General features: G+C 37.4%; 1 protein-coding gene across 12 annotated transcripts in view; it reads left to right on the top strand.

Annotated features, from left to right (window-relative positions):
* klhl5 (kelch-like family member 5) overlaps positions 1-16962 on the top strand; it is a 79791-nt gene extending 62829 nt beyond the window's left edge. For all 12 annotated transcript variants that reach the window (XM_058750084.1, XM_058750011.1, XM_058749790.1 and 9 more), the window contains 6 exons: positions 5438-5624; positions 7165-7389; positions 8067-8229; positions 8344-8556; positions 11670-11841; positions 12360-16962. In XM_058750084.1, coding sequence (XP_058606067.1) covers positions 5438-5624; positions 7165-7389; positions 8067-8229; positions 8344-8556; positions 11670-11841; positions 12360-12416 — 1017 coding nt within the window. In that variant the 3' untranslated portion in view covers positions 12417-16962. The remainder of the gene's footprint in view (positions 1-5437; positions 5625-7164; positions 7390-8066; positions 8230-8343; positions 8557-11669; positions 11842-12359) is intronic.
* Positions 16963-19678: the final 2716 nt, after the last annotated feature.

The following is a 19678-nucleotide window of genomic DNA, read 5'->3' on the forward strand; positions in this document are numbered from 1 at the left end:
GTCTAACCTTTGCATGATTGAAATAAAAATGTACAAACTGTCAACTTAAATGGTCTTCTATTGATTTTTTTCGCCAGAAATGTATGTGGAATTTCCATAACGACTAATACGATCTACCAAAAACAGCGCAAATTACCGTAAGGTCGATATGTTCGGATAATGTCTTCCTCTGACATTCCAAATAAATTAATACAAGTGGAAGAATTTATCTCCCTTCTGTGTTTTCTGCAGTGCCTCTTCCTGGCAGCAGCAATCGCTGCCATGTCAAGCACAAAATTTGTTCAATAATGGCACAAATACCAGTAAATTGAGTACCACAAACCATAGTAAATCACGTTGTGTGATTAATTTAAATACTCGCATACATTTTAAGTCTAAAAGGGACACTCCTACAAATGCATATGCAATATGGTGAGCTGCAAAAAACAAAACAAAAACAAAACAAAAAAACTGTCCATGCCTTTTCATTGCTAATTTTAAACTTTTTGTCTTTAGTAAATCCTGACAGTAGTTTTTTTTTAACGCCAGAAGAGGGTTGAAGCTGGCACAAGCTTTTAGTAAATCTGGCCCTACAGTACATCTGCCTTGAAATAATGTGTATTGTGAAAAGCGCTAAATTTTTACTTGCCATTGGCAGATGTGGCGAGAAACTAATTTTGGACTGTGGGTATGTCTGTGTGTGATCTTACAGAGTGTCTCTATGGGGCTATAGCACTGCAGCAGAATACATTAGGCTGTTATTACTGTGGCTATCCAAGACAACCCTCTAATTAAAACCTACTCCATTTACTAGCCAGCTGAGAGAAGATATAAACAGGGCAGATGAGAGGATGAATGTGACGAACGAAGACTCGTTAACAGGGCCACAAGAGGTGTCATTTGAAGAGGATTACGGGAAAAAGAGAGACATGAGAGGAAGAAGAATAAAGAATGTCCCGTGTGATGTTTATGTATGAGGTGGTAATGATTTAGAGTTTCATCGAAGTTGTAGCAGGAAACAGGTTGTGTGTGTGGCTGTTTTAGCTTCTTAAAGGCTTGTTTGCTCAGGAGTAGTAACCTATATAAGAGTCTCTGCATTCTGTTAGAGGCCAGAGGGACACTAGCTCTGTCTCTCCCTGGGATTCCCTCCTTTAAAAAAGGAATGTAGGTAGGACCTTTTGTCAGAAGTTTCATCAGAAGCTTGTTTCCTCTCTTCATTGTGTCCCCTGAGTCCTCTCCTCAAGGTCTGAGGAGCTGGGAAGGATTCACTGCTGTCAGGTTATCAAAGTGTGTCTTTAAGTGGATGAGGGTAAGGGTTTGGTTTGGAACCCAGTTTATTATGTAGCTCTTTGCGGCTGTGGCGTTAAAGATATCCTGTCAGAAAATGTGTTGTTATCTGAAAAATGTGATATTTTAAATCTGAAAAATTTGATATTTTATTACAAATTAGTTTTCAGGTTGTGTGTGCCAGAAGTAAGAATGTACATTTTCTTTTGAGTTTTTTTCCCCTCAAATTATAATTTTTTGAGAAATCTGAAGGTCAGTGAACAATCAGGAATTGTGTGGCATGTGCTTATTTATTTATTACGGTTTCCACAAAAATATAAAGCATCACAACTGTTTTCAACATTGATAATAATAAGAAATGTTTCTTGAGTGCCAAATCAACATATTCAGATGATTTCTGGAGAATCATGTGACACTGTAGGCTGGACTAATGACTACTGAAAATTCAGCTTTGCCACAGGGATAATTGCATTTTAAGTCATTTTACATTGTAATAATATTTCAAATTGTTACTGTTTTTTTTTGGTCATAGTAGGGGATAGTTAGTAGGGGTTAACAATATGTGTTTTTCAGGGCCGATACCGATTATTACAGATCAAGTAGACCGGTAACAGATATTTTAAACCGATATATATGTCTGGTGTAAAAGTGAAAATTAATGTACAAATAAGAATAAGAATAACAAGGGCTCTGACAAAAACTGTCTTTAAATGCTTTAAAATTAATTAATTAATTAATTAATTAATTGGGACTTCGGGTCAACTGGAAAAAGAGCAAAACTCTGCCTTGTGCAGAGTATCTCTTTTCTCGGAGTGGACTCAGTTACGATGACAGCACGCCTCTCAGGATCATGCTTAGTCGGTGCTGAAATGCTTGCGGGCTCTCAAGCAGAGAACAGTGGTCCCTCTCAAAAACTTCAGAGGCTCCAGGGCCGTATGCGTTCTCAGCCGTGGTTACGCCGCTCGGGCTGATGCATATGAGACCGCTTCAGCACTAGCTTCGAACCCGAGTTCCGTGGGCATGGCGTCACGGCTCACACCGTGTGAACATTACACGTCACCGTTGTGTCGCCGTACCTTCAGTCCTGGGGAGGACATCTCTCTTCTACGGGCAGGAGTGCCCTTAGAACAGGTGTCCAGACGCATTATTACAACAGATTCTTCCAAGATAGGCTGGGGCACCGTGTGCAACGGGCATGCAGCATCAGGGGTCTGGACAGGCCCTCGACTGCATTGGCATACCAATTGCCTCGAGTTGTTGACAGTGCTTTTTGGCCTTGGGGAGGTTTCGACCCTTGATCCAAGGCAAGCATGTATTGGTCCGCACGGACAACACAGCGACGGTTGCATACATCAGCCACCAGGCTGGTGTTTGCTCCCATTGCATGTCACGACTCGCCTGCCATCTCTTACTTTGGAGCCAGCACAGACCCAGGTCTCTGCATGCCACTCATATCCCAGGCGATCTCAATCGGTCTTGCTTAGGGACAAGTGGAGGCTTCACCCCCAAATGGTTCAGCTGATTTGGAGTTGGTTTGGCCAGGCACAGGTATGCATTTCCCCCAGTGAGCCTCAGGATGAAGAACAGCTCCTGCTTGTGGCCCCTTATTGGCCCAACAGGACCTGGTTCTCGGAGCTTGTGCTCATCGCATCAGTTGCTCCCTGGCGAATTCCCCTGAGGAAGGACCTCCTTTCTCATGGGAAAGGCACAATTTGGCATCCGTGCCCGAATCTCTGGAACCTTCATGTTGGTCCCTGGATGCGACCAGGAGGAACTCAGAGACCTTCTCACCAACAGTGGTGAATATCATTACTCAGGCCAGAGCCCCCTCGACGAGGCGGCTGCACGACCTGAAGAGGCGCGTTTTTGTGAATTGGTGTTCTTCCCAGGGGAAGGACCCTCGGAGATGTGGCATCGGATCCGTACTCTCCTTCCTCCAAGGAGGCCTGGACAGGCACCTGTCTGCTTCTACACTTAAGGTGTACATGACCGCGATCGCGGCTAACCATAACACTGTGGGAGGCAGATCAGTGAGGAAGCACGATCTGGTTATTAGGTTCCTCAGAGGCGCCCAGAGGTTGAACGCTCCGAGGCCAAGTTTCATTCCCTCTTGGGACCTTTCTGTGGTCTTACAGGCCTTACAGAGAGATCTGGTGAGCCCCTTCAGTCAGTCGAGTTCAGTGCCCTCTCCATGAAGACGCCCCTCCTGATTGCGCTCACTTCTGTCTGTATCTAGCAGATATCTGTAGAGCTGCAGGTTGGGCTACACCTAATACATTTGCTAGATTTATAATCTGCGAATGGAACCAGTTTTTCCTAGAGTTCTGAACTCAGGAGACTGGCAGAGTGTAGAGCTAGATACCAGCGCCACTCCCCTCAGGGTAGTTATGCACTTATTCAGTCCAGCTCAGGTTCCTTTCATGAACTCTGGACTACCTTTCCATAACATAAGCACTTTTTCTTAGCAAGTTCGGCAGAGGAACTTGCTATTAGAACCCATTATGGTGTAAGTTCCCTCGAGTGAACTATTGTATTGGGTTAGTGCTCCACATGTAGTGGCTCCTCTTGCGGCCCCATGTGTGTATTCTCCACTGAGTAACCCCTGAGGCTCAGTGTTCCCCTAGACAGACATTCAATCTGTCAACAGGCTCTGAGTTTTGGTAGTTCTCCCCTTATGCTGAGCCCACCTCAGAATGTTTCCTATGTGGTACTTCCTCTGTAAGTCCATAGGTGGATCTTTACATGTTACCTCCCCATCGGGTAGAATGTGATCTCCGTAGTGCCTTTCCCCCGTGGGGAAATAGTCACTGTCCCAACATTCACCACCTTTTCAGCTGATATATTATGGGTGAGTATTACTATAGAGAGAAGGCTCCGGCTGAGGGGACCTTTGCCTTTATGGCGGCTCTCCCGGATGTTGGAGAGTGAGGTCTTAAGTCTTGGGTGTTGGAAGGTTAAAAGGAGGAGAGGTGCATTTGGTCGTGACACGCTGGCTTGTCAACATCTGCGCCCCCGTGGACTCGTGACGCAGTTCAGCAGTTGTGGCGTTTAGTATAGGAACCCCTAGTGTCGTACACTCAACACAACGTCGAAGTGAATGACAGAAGGGGAACATCTTGGTTATGTATGGTAACCCTCGTTCCCTGATGGAGGGAACGGAGATGTTGTGTCCTTGCCACAACCCCTGAACTGCCTCTGAGTGGGTTGAGACGCTTCTCGACTCCTCAGAACAGAACGAGTGAGCAGATGCTACACTAGCCTATTTATACCCGGATATCCGGGTGTGGCCAGCAATGCAAATTCTGCACACCCAATTTCATTGGCCTTTTCTCAAAGATGTCAGAGGTGTTTGGGCTCCCAAGAGCGACCCCTAGTGTCGCACACTCAACACAATGTCTCCGTTCCCTCCATCAGGGAACGAGGGTTACCATACGTAACCAAGATGTTGTCTTCTTGCCACTCCCTTGCAGATGCCAAATCTATGATGATACTTTTAATGACTGGACTGTTTTGTTCAGTTCAGACAAATAATTCTGCAACCTGTCAGTGTTGTGGCTAGAGCCTAAGTCACCTCTCTTACAAATACCCTTCCTGTCTGAAAGGTTAGCTCCTAAATCTTTATGACACCATGACTGATGTGATTTCATTTTTTAGAGAAGCAGTTGAACAGCAGTGGGTTTATGGTAAATATGAAGGTGCCCTGAAGTGAGTGGAAGTATATTCTATAACAGTTTATCCTGCTGATATAAAAAAATAAGTAAACCAAGTTTTAAAAAGTACATTTTGCAACAAATTAATGGTTAAGCTGTAGTGAGTTTGGGGCATGAGTTTGTTTTGCCCAACCAATGGTAGGTAGGGAAAGTGTTTGGGCAGTTTTTTGGGAAGTCATTAATTTCGCAGTTTCATTTAGTAGTTCAACCAGTTGATAAAATCTGTAATCATTGATTATGAAAATAATCCATAACAATTTCATTGCTGATTAATTGAGTCTGCACATTGTGTACAGAAAACTTTTATTCTACATGCAATACAAGTACAAAAAAATTGTAAGCAACCAGGCTAACAGGGAACTTGCTTTGAGAAGATATTCCCTCCTCTAAAGATATTGATTTCATAATGTGTAGTTTTCGGCGCTATTGGCTCATACAGTTATTGTCTGTTCTTAATGCAGTTTTTAGCCGATATGGAGGCAAATCCATTGCTAAGGGACAGTGTGGAGTGTCAACGGCTGGTGATGGAGGCCATGAAGTATCATTTGTTGCCAGAGAGAAGGCCGCTTCTCCAGAGCCCGAGGACACGTCCACGCAAGGCCACTGTTGGGGCACTTTTCGCCGTGGGTGGCATGGATGCCACAAAAGGTATTCCTTTCATATCCTTTTTTATTGTTTCTAAAGTTCTATATTCCTTAGCTTTTGTGTTTTAAAAGTATGTGGGTTGATAACAAGGTAGCCTCCCATTTCTCCCTCGTTCATTCTCTTTGTCTGTCTTTATCCATTAGTGGAATGGAATGCCCGAGACATAACTATTTTCACTGGATAACCTTGAGTCTTTTGAATTAATGGTGCTTTAAACATTAAGCGTTTTACACGTGAGTAGGTCAAAAATGAGACAAAAGTTTGTATTTAATGTAAATGAGTGTTGTGTCCTCAGTATGGTGAAAGGTCTGATCTGTTAAGTACTTGTAGATGTGCTCTTTCAGTAGGAAGGCCTGAATTATGCATTACTGTATGTTCAATGAGGCTGAAAGTGAATGGGATTAACTGAATTCAGAGCTGTGTTGTGTTAATGGTGAATCATATAGGTGATTCATATGATTCATAGTTTGTATTGACTGGTGTATAGAGAGCCATAGTGACAGCCCAATTTGTTCCATTTGTGTTTTTCATTGGGACTTCATAATATTTCAAGGCATGAACCACACCACCAAGCTCTGAGATGAATTGCAGCATTACAGACTTGAATTAGAAGTAAAAAGTATTTAAAAATCAGAGAAAGACTATATGAAGTCCCTTTGCAGACCATGAAACTGCAAAGTACATAATCATACAATATAAAACTTATAAATGTTTTATGTATAAAAAGAATATATTTTACAAATATATCCTAAAAATAGTGTTTAAAATTGTAGGGAGACTGATTTTTATTATATAATTTCCAATGCTGCATTTGTGTGATTTCACTGCTAGCCTTTTTGTCGTGGTTTCATTTCTATGATATTGACAACTTAATGCGTTCTTTATGGAGAAATGTATTGGATTTCTACTTCTGCCACTGAACGTTGCACTGGCCTGTAAAGGGACAGAGCCAAATTTACAAGGTTTTTTGAAGAACTTCTGTAGCTTTCCTAATGATCTCTTCTGTAGCTTCCCTAATCGTACTCATTCTTATTAATCTTGCTCAGCAATTACGGTAACATTTTTTAGAAGACAAAACTAGCTCAATTGCTAGAAAAGAAGCATGGAGACTTCTGCTTCCACAGTTTGGCCCATAGGGCTTTATACTTCCTGTTGTTTGTTTCTTATTCTAGCCTATTAACACAGAGATGATATTTCTCTTAAAAACAGTGTCGTATTTTTAATGTGTCAATCTTTTGTGCTTTATCTGTACCCAGAATGCCTAAACAGCCTTGGAACAAGATACATTTATCTTTATATTAAGACTTAAGATTAATTATTCATTTTTTTTGTAAATGTGTTTTGTTTATAAATATATTTTAATATGTGCAGATTTTTACTTTTTTATTTTTAAGCATGAACCTTACAATGTATTTTTGTAATTTTGTATTTCATTTATAGAATTACTGCATGCATGTACAGCTGTAATAGTGTGGTTTACAGATGAACCACACTTATGTATAGGTGTTTTTTAAACTGACTGTAATTTTTTTTATTTTTAAAGGGGCCACTAGTATTGAGCAGTACTGTTTACGGAGGGACACATGGCGGCAGGTGGCTGTCATGAGTGGAAGAAGGCTGCAGTTTGGCGTAGCGGTTCTTGATGACCGCCTGTATGTGGTTGGAGGACGAGATGGGCTCAAAACTCTCAACACAGTGGAGTGTTACAACCCCCGCAGCAAGAGCTGGAGCGTTATGCCCCCAATGTCCACGCACAGACACGGCCTGGGTGAGGAATGACATTTGTATCATTTTCTTTTAGTATTCTCATTGAACTTTTCATAATAATTCTCATTAATTGCTTCACACAATATTTAGAGCTCTATGAAATCAGTTTAGTTTTTTCCCCAAATTCTGTGTTTTTAGTTTTAATTTTTCTGGATTCTGTGTTTAATGATTTTATGCAAATTTGTCATCAAAAAACAATGTGTTAGACAAACATTGTGATTGTGTGTGATTCCTTTAAAGACTAATGTTTTAATAAACTTTATTATTGTTATTATTTTGAGAATGACATTCTGCTGTAAAATATTAATATATTTCTGTCATAATTTCTTCAAGTAAAACCAAACTCTTATTTTGACTAGTTGTAGTGAAGACTTTTGATTTATGTGTGTATGTGATAAAACTTCTATTCATTCACACAAAATGCACAGAACATGCTTTTTGTGTGTGTGTGTGTTTTTTTTTTTTTTTAAAGACACGTCTATTTATTGACTTAATGACATTCCATGTTACACTGTATATTCTGTTTATGACTGGATTCTGCGCTTCCCTCCAAGTTTACGCATCACAGAAATCATAAGGCCCCACATGATTTTTTCAAGCATATTACACTTGTAGAATATTTAAAAGGCATATGAGGGCTTATGTGTGATCTCTGATCATTTGTGTGTATGTTCGTAGGCGTTGCAGTGTTAGAAGGCCCCATGTATGCAGTGGGAGGTCATGATGGTTGGAGTTATCTCAGTACGGTGGAGCGCTGGGACCCTCAAGCTCGCCAATGGAGCTTTGTTGCATCCATGGCAACACCTCGAAGCACTGTGGGAGTTGCAGTGTTAAACAGCAAGTAAGCATTGACAGCAAATCTGTGCTTCTAACTGAACAGACTCCATTTCTGCCATTAAAATGCTGTTTGTCTGTTTATTCTATAATGTTCTCCTTTTCTGTCTCTTTTTTTAAGGCTATATGCTGTGGGTGGACGTGATGGAAGTTCATGTCTGAAATCAGTGGAGTGTTTTGATCCTCACACCAACAAATGGAGCAGCTGTGCTCCCATGTCTAAACGCAGAGGCGGTGTTGGTGTAGCAACGTGGAATGGTTTTCTGTATGCTATCGGTGGCCATGATGCCCCAGCTTCAAGCTTAGCATCTCGACTGTCAGACTGCGTCGAAAGGTAAGAGGTCCAAAATCAAAAAGGTCAGGAACAAGGTCAACATTTAAGGGCACAAGGCTTATTGTTGTCAACAAAAGAGAAGCTTTAAAAGGCTTCCTGTAGTTTTTTTTTTTGCCTAAATAAAAGCTTGATGTTTTAAAAATTAACAAATTAAGACACATATTATAGGCCATAAATATTAATATTGTAATTTTTACAGTAATTTTCCATTAAATTATTCATATTATTATATTTTTCGTTACACTTTATTTTAAGGTGTCATTATTTTAGTGTAATTATACATTTAAGTACTGAGTAATATTAATTAACTACATGTACTGTATATGGTTAGGGTTATGATTAGGGTTTGGCTTAGAGTTACTTGCATGTTATTATGCATTATTTATTGTTATTATAATAGTAAGTACTTGTAACGTGTAGCAAAGACACCTTAAAATAAAGTATTTTTTTATTTATAATAATAGTAGTATTGTTTTCTTTTTTACATATTATTTTACATTTTTAAAAATGTTTTCGGTAAAGCTTTATTTTAGGGTCTCTTAACTAGTTGCTAATTAGCATGCATATTAATAGAATATTAGCCATTTATTAGTAGTAATTAAGCACATATTAATGCCTTATTCTACATGACCTTATTCTACATCCCTAATTTAACAACTACCTCACTAACTATTAATAAGCTGAAAATTAGGAATTTATTAAGGGAAAAGTCGTAGTTAATAGTTAATAGTTAATAAGTGTTCCCTATTCTAAAGTGTTGCCATGTTTTCTTGTAGTATTAAAAATCAATAAGCCTATTTATTTGCCAGTTCTATTCTATGCCCAATTAAATGGTTAGTCACAGACTTGAGACCTATTTTTGGGTCACAACCCACCAGCTGTTGAGTTACCTCAATATTCATGATTTAACAGAAAGACAAGAATGTTCTCAGGTTGTGTAAATGGGAAATGCCAGTATATGTCGTTAAATATAGTCATATGCTATGGTTAGGTCTGAAAGCCCAAGGAGAACATCAAGAAGACAATACAGGAATCCCAGAACAAATGTGTTTACATCAAAGCGCTACAGATGAGTCCCTAAAGAGAAACTGACTCATTGAGCGCTGTACAAACTTGTAGTGCAGGTTAGTAAGGGTATGAGGTTTTTCTCCTAATTGTTTCACAGCCAAGAGTGAGTCAGAGGATGTACACTCTGATAGTTTTCTGACATTCAGTGCCATATGTTCTCTGTAGAGTTCTTTTTTTTTTTTTTTGTCTGTCATTTGAGCATGTGTCATAAAACCACTCATTTTGGCACTGCTTCATTCTCACCACTGATCAAAAGACGTGCAAGTCTTTAAAAACACACTCGAAAAAAAACAAACAAACCCACAAACTTTAAACTTGCAGCTTTGCAGGAAGGTGAAGTAAATTTGGATTTATTATTATTTATTATATGTTGTCATTTATGTTTTTTTTAAAAAGGCACTACAGAATGTGACCTCAATAATTTCACATGCTGATGACTGCCACTTAATACATGAAGTCTGTTTTTTTGTAGCGTTTCGGTAGAGCATAATGAGCCAGATTTCCATCAGACTAGTATTTGACACATTGTAGTAATTGATCATGTTGTTTAAGTTGCACTTCTGAAATGTGCCATCGTGTTACGTGTTTGAGTCTATTGATTTGGACTTCATGATGAGTGGCGCTCATGTGGGAAGTGCCAATTATTCCTTCATCACACCATCTGAGCACCACATGACACTGGAGCTTGTTTTAATGAAAAATTTTGAGACTCCATTTGAACAGAAGCATAGGTAAAATCCCACTTGTGTTTTATGCATGACATTGTGAAGAAAGACTTTTTATCTTAGTGAGTTTCTAAATAAATGAAGAGAGAAAAGCTTTTCTCTGAGAGAAGGAACACTGTGCCCCACAACATTTAGATTTCATGAGCTGCTTCGTGTTGTAAGTACATTTAGCTAACGTCAGCCAACTGGGATCATTTTTCTGGGTGGATAGTAGGCCTCTGAGCACGATTTCCACTTGGTCATGTTTTGAAATGCATTTGGTTTTTAGTGTGACTGACTCATGCTCATCATCTTCTCTCATCTGTCTGTCTCTTGGATCTTTGTTTAAAAGAGCTGTCTGTCTGCTGAACATTTCCTGCACCTAGACTGCTCTCAGTCTCTGCCAGTCAACGTTTGCTTGGCAGGTCCTTCACTTCTGACAGAACAGAGACACAGACACACATTTCCTACCTGTATATCTTACATGTGTGTTTTACCTGCACAGTTTTGCTCATTACAGATTTTGTAATGTTTTTGAAACCTTTTATGCTCACCAAGACTGCATTTCTTTGATTAAAAATACAGTAAGAATGGAATTATTGTGAAATATTATTACAATTTAAGATTTCTATTTTTATACATTTTAAAATGTAATTTATTACTGTGATGGCAAAGCTGAATTTTCAGCATCCGTTACTCCAGTCCAACATACTTTGAAATATTTTGTCGTGTTATTAAATTTTTTTAATGTCACTTTTGATCAATTTAATACATCATTGCTGAATAAAAAAAATATTGATTCTCTCCATCTCAATAAATAATAATAATAATAAAAAAAATCTGTAACCAAACTTTATCAAAACAAGCATTTTATGTATGCAAAATACAAATAATTATTATTTTCAAATATTTTACATAATGTGAGAGATGATACAGTCCATTCGTAAATGATACAGTAAATATATAAGTTGAATTTTTGTTTTCTTAACACATCACATTTTTCATGCTTTGTTTCAAACTCTTGACTAGCACTGTTTTCTCCTAAACAAGTATAATAACTTTTAATACAACTTTATTGGGTCAAAATTATTCAGTGTGGTGAAAATGACACCACATCTGGAACACCATCTGGGTTTAGTCATACAATCCAGTTTGAAGATGTCTGCACACCCATGAGTGATTTGTTAGGGTATTTAAATCTATCATTAATGAATAATAATGGATTTGTGAGCAGTTTTTATATGGGTTGTTGCCAGAAAAGCCAATTTATGAGACACTTGAGATTCAGAGAGGGCAGGGTAAATCAACATGACTGATTTTAATCTGTTTTACTTCTTTCAGGTATGACCCAAAGACAGACATGTGGACAGCAGTAGCTCCCATGAGCCTCAGCAGAGATGCTGTGGGGGTGTGTCTTCTGGGGGACCGTCTTTATGCTGTTGGTGGTTATGATGGTCAGGTGTATCTAAATACCGTGGAAGCTTATGACCCCCAAACCAATGAGTGGACACAGGTAAACACATACAGCTCATGTTTGTCCATCTGCCTGACTTCCTTCCTTTTGTGTCGCATGTGCAAATAACAGCTCCATTTTCTGTTACGGTATGATTCTGCCTCGTTCCTCCTGGTGCTGTTTGTTTACGGTGCTGTTTGTTCATTATGTAAATGCAGGGCCTCCATCATTTTGACAGAAGCACAGCTCTTCTCTGCATCACAGCATCTGTTATTACCTTGCTATAGCAACCAGCTGATTTCTCCTGGGCTTCATTTCTCGTTATGTTTTTAGGCGACGTTTCCTTCGCCCACATGCTGAGAGTTCATATTGTTTCGTTTGTAAGCCTCGGGATGTGTGTGGGTAATGATGTATGTTTGTGTACGTGAGCGGCAGAGAGAGCAATAAAGCAGCGTGTGTGTTGACGGAGAGAAATTGATTCATCATTGAGAACATCAGTACCATAAAAGCACTGCTGCAGACGCCGTATCTGAAGCCGTATCTGTTCTCTCTAATTGGGATTTGTGTTTTTGTTCTAGGTGGCGCCGTTGTGTTTAGGTCGAGCCGGAACTTGTGTGGTTGCAGTTAAGCTTTGAAATGCCTCCTGCTGTCAATCATCTCCATGGTGACCGTCTTACAGTGCAAGCCTCCAGTGCTCTGGTTGTAGTGTCTCCAGACAGATCTGAGCATCTGCTGACCAGAGCAGAGAAAATCACTGACATACGGCTGAATACTCAACTGTGGTCTTCCTTTATGCCTTCTAGTATGTATTTATCTATTAAAAGCAGTTTATTTTATAGCTGTGCACATCAAGAGCGAGAGCGAGTCCATCTCTGATGAACAGGTTTATTCAATTTAATGTCTATGTCCAGCCATTTGTCTGTCTATCTATATATCCCTCCGTGTTTCATGTTTCCTATACAGTCACCACCATTTTATATATATATATATATATATATATATATACTAAGTATATATACTATATATATACATACTAATATATATTAAGAATAGAAAAAATTTATCATGGTTTCCACAAAATAATTTAAGCAGTACTGCAGCTGTTTTCATTGATAATAAAAAATGTTTCCAAATGAGCATTTGTGACCCTGGACCACAAAACCAGTCATAAGTAGCACTGGTGTATTTGTAGCAATAGCCAACAATACATTGTATGGGTCAAAATGTTCGATTTTTCTTTTATGCCAAAAATCATTAGGATATTAAGTAAAGATCTTGTTCTATGAAGATATTTTGTCAATTTCCTACCGTAAATATATAAAAATTTAATTTTTGATTAGTAATATGCATTGCTAAGGACTTCATTTGGACAACTTTAAAGGCGATTTTCTCAATATTTAGATTTTTTTGCACCCTCAGATTCCAGATTTTCAAATAGTTGTATCTTGGCCAAATATTGGCCTATCCTAAAAAATGTAAATTGACCCGTATGAATGGTTTTGTGGTCCACGGTCATATATTAGAATGATTTCTGAAGGATCATGTGACACTAAAGACTGAAGACTGGAGTAATGACTGCTGAAAATTCGGCTTTGCCATCACAGGAATAAATTACATTTAAAAATATATTAAAATAGAAAACAGATATTTTAGATTGTAATAATTTTTTTTCACAATATTTCTTTTTTACTGTATTTGTGTTGAGCCCAAAAGACTTCTTTCAGACTTCTTAGATGTATATACATCTATGTATGTATGCATTTATTTATTTACAACTAAATATTACACTTAGATAGCATTATTTTGGTAGCTTATTTGCATCACCCGAATTTACAACTACAATATTTAATACATCACAGAGAAGAAACAGAGTGGAAATGATAAAAAAATATTCAGAGTCAATTAAAACATAACTATAATGTGCACAGACAAATTTTCTCTGTAGAAATGGCCTGTTGTCTAAGAATAGCCGGAGTGCAGTAAAGTGTCTCTAGGGAGAACTAGAGTGCTGGAGAGAGAACTAGAAAACTAGTGTATGTGTGTGTGTTTCCTTCTGTCTATTTTAAAATCAAGCATTATTATTAATGCTTTAGCAGTGAAATCAAAAGTGACAGTGGTTCTTGATGAGATTTTCATCTTCATGCAGGCAGGGTCAGAACAAAAGGCCTGTAGTAGAAAAGAAAGATTTTGAGATTTGATCAAATGGTATTGATCAATGAGCAGCTTCTGCGATAGTCTAGCAATTTGTCTATATTAGACAGGCAAATAGAATGGAGAGTATGGGGAGAAAAGATACGAGAGAGGAACGTAGGTAGAAGCTATGGATGGAAAGACCAAAATTGGGAAGAAAGAGAAGAGATTGAAATCGTGCCGCATGCTGAGAGTGGAATTCACTTTGACATTATCAGCCCATCGTAAGCGCGCGTGTCTTTATATTTAATTTACCTGCCCAAACACAGTCTGAGCATATCAGCAATATTGCATGGGAATATTGTAATTATACCTACAAGGGAGTAACACAATCCTTCATTATACCGTGCCCTTATTCCCCAACTCCCTTCAAGCTCCGAGAAAGAACATCATAACAAGGTCTAATGCATATTCAGAACTCTGAATCATTCTATTTTTTGAATTTAGAAACGCATCCCAGTGCTGAGTGGAGGAAGTTAACCACACAAACTGAGATGCTGTTCCCCTGCTGAGCAAAGGAAAGCTTTAGTGAAAGATTAAAGATCATTGTAAATAATGGTTATTGTGGGGTTTTTCCTCATGGCTTACACAATGTTTTATTTATAGTATTTCTATTTTTGCATGATGATTCATCTCCACAATAACAGCTGGATTCTGGGTCACTGTCCATTTAATGGAAATCAATTCTGCTGGAGATCAGAACAAAATCAAAAAGACCAGATTAACCACGATTTAGATTTACATCCCACATTCCATCTCTCTTTCAATGAACTGCAGATACATGGAAAAAATATACTATACACAAATATCAGTTCATCAGCATGAGACATGAACATTCAGTTTGGAATATTGTTTTGGTTATTGTACAAAATTAATGATTTTTATAACCTTCCCTCCCTCATGTGCACTGTAAATTTTTTGTAAAAGTAAAATATCTAAACATTCTTAAAAAAAATAATAATAATTTAAGAAGCAAAATAGTTTAAGAAATTAAAGGAATAGTTCACCCAAAAATGAAAATTTGCTAAAGATTTACTCACCCCCAGGCCATCCAAGATATAGATGAGTTTGTTTCTTCATCTCATCGTTGACTCGTTTCAGACTGCATCTGAAATAAATTATAGTTCTGCCATTGGCAGTTTGTTTTAAGCATAACTCTAGCCAAATTCAGTGAGGTTTCTGCAATGAACAATAAAAAACAATTTGCCAGTGGGTTTTGAAAATAATCTTATGGGTTTAAAAAAAAAAAAACATTCTCTATTTTTCTTCCCAAGTACATTTATCTTGTTCAATGAATGTTTTAAAACAAACAAACAAAAATATTGACTTAAGTAAGTTATTTTTGCAGTATACCCAGAGCGTTTTCTTTGATGGTGAGATCGATTTTTTATTTTTTTTTTCTCTGCAGATCAGTACAGAATTTAAGCTTTAGAGTTTTAAACCAGCTCTTTGGATCTCTTCAGTGCACTTTTCATTTTGCACAACTATGTCTGGTTTCCACTCAGGGTATCTGTTTCTGTTCACCAGTCTCATTTTTTTCCTCCTTTATCTGTCCGTTTCTTTTTTAGTCAGTTGTGTGTGTGTATATCTACTCGTGCATCACTGTCTTTGTCTTGGAGAAAAGTGTCATGTTTTGTGTGTGCGTTTGTGTTTTCATGGCACACTCTTAAACCCCATACTGAGTACAAAGTGCAGCTTGAGAAGTCAGAGAAAACAGTTTTGGTATTTTGATCTAGTTTTCTAAATCCCAAGATCCATTTCAGTGTTTTAAATGAAGAAAGAGAAGTGCACAGATTAGCATATGAAAAGAAACAGAAATAAATGATGGAACAATTTAGATCAGAGATATTAAAAGTAGAAAATATAGAGCAAGAGAGCACCAGATACTGTTTACAATAGAATATTCACACTAGATTCTCTTCATTCAGTCGATATCAGAAACTGTAAAACCGTTATTGCTGTAGTGTTATTTTGTCATCATACTGTTGTTATTCATTTTATATTTCATCATTATGCTGTTCATCATTTTGTCATACTTGTGCAGCTATGAGATTTATGCGATAAAAGTACATGAAATATTTTCAGAGGAAGAATTGTATTGGTTTGGTTTGTGAGGGACAAACAATAATATCTCTAAAAACCATGATGGTCAGTGTTATTTATATATTATTGCACATTTAAAGTGTCAAGTGTCATGGTCCTCTTATGTGTGTTCTGTTATTGACAGGTTTCCATATATTAATTATTATCTTGCACTATATTCATATTCAGCTAAAGCAGAGCCTGTCCTCGTAGTCATTTTTTGAAAATGATAAATATTTTCAAACTGGCTAATCACAGTTTTGCTTCATTTGTTTTGGTTTTCATATATATTGGGAATGTATAGTATATCATAAGATATTACAGTATCAAAGAAAAAATTATCACACGTGAAAATGTACAATACAACACATACTTACTCTTTACAGTATTAAATTGAATCTTATGAAAAAAAATGTTAACAGTTTGTAAAAATGATCCCATTTAATTCCATTGTATTTGAATTGTAATTACATCTGGCTACACACACCCACAAACATACAGTATTTATGATTGGAATATTTATATATTCATGAGGCTGAGTTACATCTAATTGTGCAACATTATCACTGAATACACTACTGTTATGTGTATTTTTTATATATATATTTGTCATCTTTTTTTTATATAAATACTGGAAGCTGTGTCAGTGAAATAAGTGAGTGATCTCAGGAGGAATCTCTCTTAAATGTTATGCATATTGTTGCATATTGTTATGTATATGTTGTAGTTTGATCATGGATGCATCTCTCACTTGTGCAGAGCTTGCTACCTGTATGATGATGGGAGGCATGCAATTTTTTATTGTAATATGAATTGCTGTCCATGCAATTGTTTTTCTTATGCAGTACATTTCACAGTGTATTGTTTGATTTATGACTATTTTTGGTTATTAAACTGCAAAAGAATGTCTTTTGGCTTGTGTTAGTGCTTTAGTATTGTGCATGAACAAACCTTGTGAGCCAGTGGCAGGTCTGCTGGACAATGGCTCAACGGCCCATTAGTTATCACTGTGATTCAGGTGCAGAAGAACTAAATCAGACCTGACAGGAAGAGGTGGGCAGCCTCACTATTGGGTCTGACAAACGTCTGACCATGCTGTTCCAGAGGTCATGCCCTCATGTATCACTCTGTGACCAGTAGAAGAAAGGAGTCAAGGATGAGATGAACTCTAGGTCAATGATGCAGCTTCATCAATGATTCATTCATCCCTCATTCCCCTCAGTGCAGTCATTTTATTTCAGGAAGACTTAAAGGGATAGTTCACCCAAAAATGAAAATTCGTTATCAAACTTGTATCACTACAAGTATACTTATATAAAACTGAAACAAAGCTGAAATAAAATATAAATATTAGTATGTTATTAAAAATTATATAAAATATAAAACTTGTTGCTATGCTGCCATTACTGTATATACAGTTACTGTATATATGGTGAAATATAGTGATGATACTAAAGTATCATATACGAAAATAACTTTTTACCAGCAGAGAATATCTTAAATTAATCTCAAGACCTGGGTCCTTGTATCATTTTTTAAAAAATTTTTTGGTCACACTTTATTTTAAGGTTCAATTCTAGCTATTAACAAACCACAACTTTGCTTCAATAAACTACAGATTTGCTGCTTATTAATAGTAAGGTAGTTGTTAAGTTTAGGTATTGGGTTGGATTAGGGGTGTAGAATATGGTCATGCAGAATATACACTTTATATGTACTAATAAACAGCCGATATATTAATTATAGGCATGCTAATAAGCAAGTGAGAATTGGTCCATATCCTAAAGTGTTACTTTTTTGTTCATTGGAATGTAAAGCAGGTATGGCTTATGTTGGCAGTTAAAGGACATCAGATGAAGCAGTGTAATATCATGCTGATGTGATTGGGTTAGCCTTTTAGTCTTAGCCTTTTAAGATCTTCTTAAAATATACACAGTAAAAGGTCAAATGTATACATTTGAAATTTTACAGAGTGTCATACTGCCCCCTAGTGGTCAATGAACAGGACATTAATTTTCATCCCCAGAATATTTCAAATTAAGAAATATAGAGTGGTTAAGCAAAAGAAAATCCTAAAAGAACTTAATCCTGATGGGACCATAAGGGGTTTATTTGCAGTATGTTTTGAGATTCATAAATACACCTCACAAGAGACATGAGTATTGTGAGAGTTGATGCATTCAATCAATGCTCTGTTATCTAATGCAATAACATTCACACATGTTCATATTCATTAAAGAAAGTGTTTATTATTCAGGAAAGACTGCATATTTATCAGATGGTAACCTGAGCAAATCCTTGAAAGACAAAATATGTTCGCTCTTTCTGTTGTGCTGTTTTTAACATTTAAAGGAATAGTTCACCCAAAAATATAACATTTTCTGAAAATGTACTCACCCTCAGGCCATCCGAGATGCAGATGATTTCATCAGAAGAGAATGCTAACCAATGGATCTTCTGCAGTGAATGGGTGCCGTTAGAATTAAAGTTGAAACAGCTGATAAAAACACCACAGTAATCCACAAGCAATCCAAACAACTCCAGTCCATTAATTAACATCTTGTGAAGCAAAATGCTGTTGTTTGTAATGCATCCTTCAGTAACTTTTTTACTTATTACTAAAATATGGGTCTTTTATCTACCACATTGCTTTACGGGGAAAAAGTTGTCTTATTTGAATCAGGAGAGGAATGTACACAGAGTACCATTTACAAACGAAAACATCTAAAACAGTTAAATATGTTGGTGGATTTTGATGTGAGAGAACAAAGAGTGGATGGACTTTTTTCACTGGAGGAAGTGTTATTACGGATTATAGACTGTTATTTTGGCCAGAAGCGATGATTTAATGTTAAAACGCCTTAATGATGAATTACAAACATGTAGCTTTTTGCTTCACAAGACATTAATTCATGGACTAGAGTTGCGTGAATTACTTTTATCAGCTGTTTGAAATCTCTTTCTAATGTCACCCATTCACTGCAGAGGATCAATTGGTAAGCGATGTAATGTTGAATTTCTCCAAACCTGTTCCAATGAAGAAACAAACTCATCTACATCTTGGATGGCCTGAGGGTGAATAAATCACAGCAGTGCTGCAAAAGGATGTAGTCCCAGACATTGTCGTTCAGTCACCTTCACAATACATCACCACAGTAAGTGTCTCATACCCGTAGAGAGAAGAAAATGTCCCTGACTGCAGTACTTAGACTGCAGTGCTAGAGTTCACAAAAACAAATATTAATGCTGCGCATGGCTGACCGGACAATCTATTGTTCACCTCCTGTCACAAAGTTCCCAGTGAAATACTGTGGCTTATCCATGAATACTGTTAATGAAATACAGAAGAAGGTCCTCACCTCCTGTGTGCTACAAGTCTGAGGACTCTGAATTCACTGCTACTGATCAGTCTGGCTGTCTGACAGGCCATGAGGACAGCCATCATATTTTGTTGGCACACAGGGCAGCAGGAGAATAAGAACTCTTTTAGTACAATGTTCTAGAAATAGCTTGAAAGCAAATGTAAACGAGCATTGTGTTTCAATGCTTTAAAATGTTTTTTTTTTTTTTGTCTTTTTCAAAACATTGCTCTGTGTTTTTTGAGCAGCCCAATATGTACCTAGTT

Source organism: Onychostoma macrolepis, chromosome 01, assembly GCF_012432095.1.
Source record: "Onychostoma macrolepis isolate SWU-2019 chromosome 01, ASM1243209v1, whole genome shotgun sequence".
In the NCBI taxonomy this organism is placed as follows: Eukaryota; Metazoa; Chordata; class Actinopteri; order Cypriniformes; family Cyprinidae; genus Onychostoma; species Onychostoma macrolepis.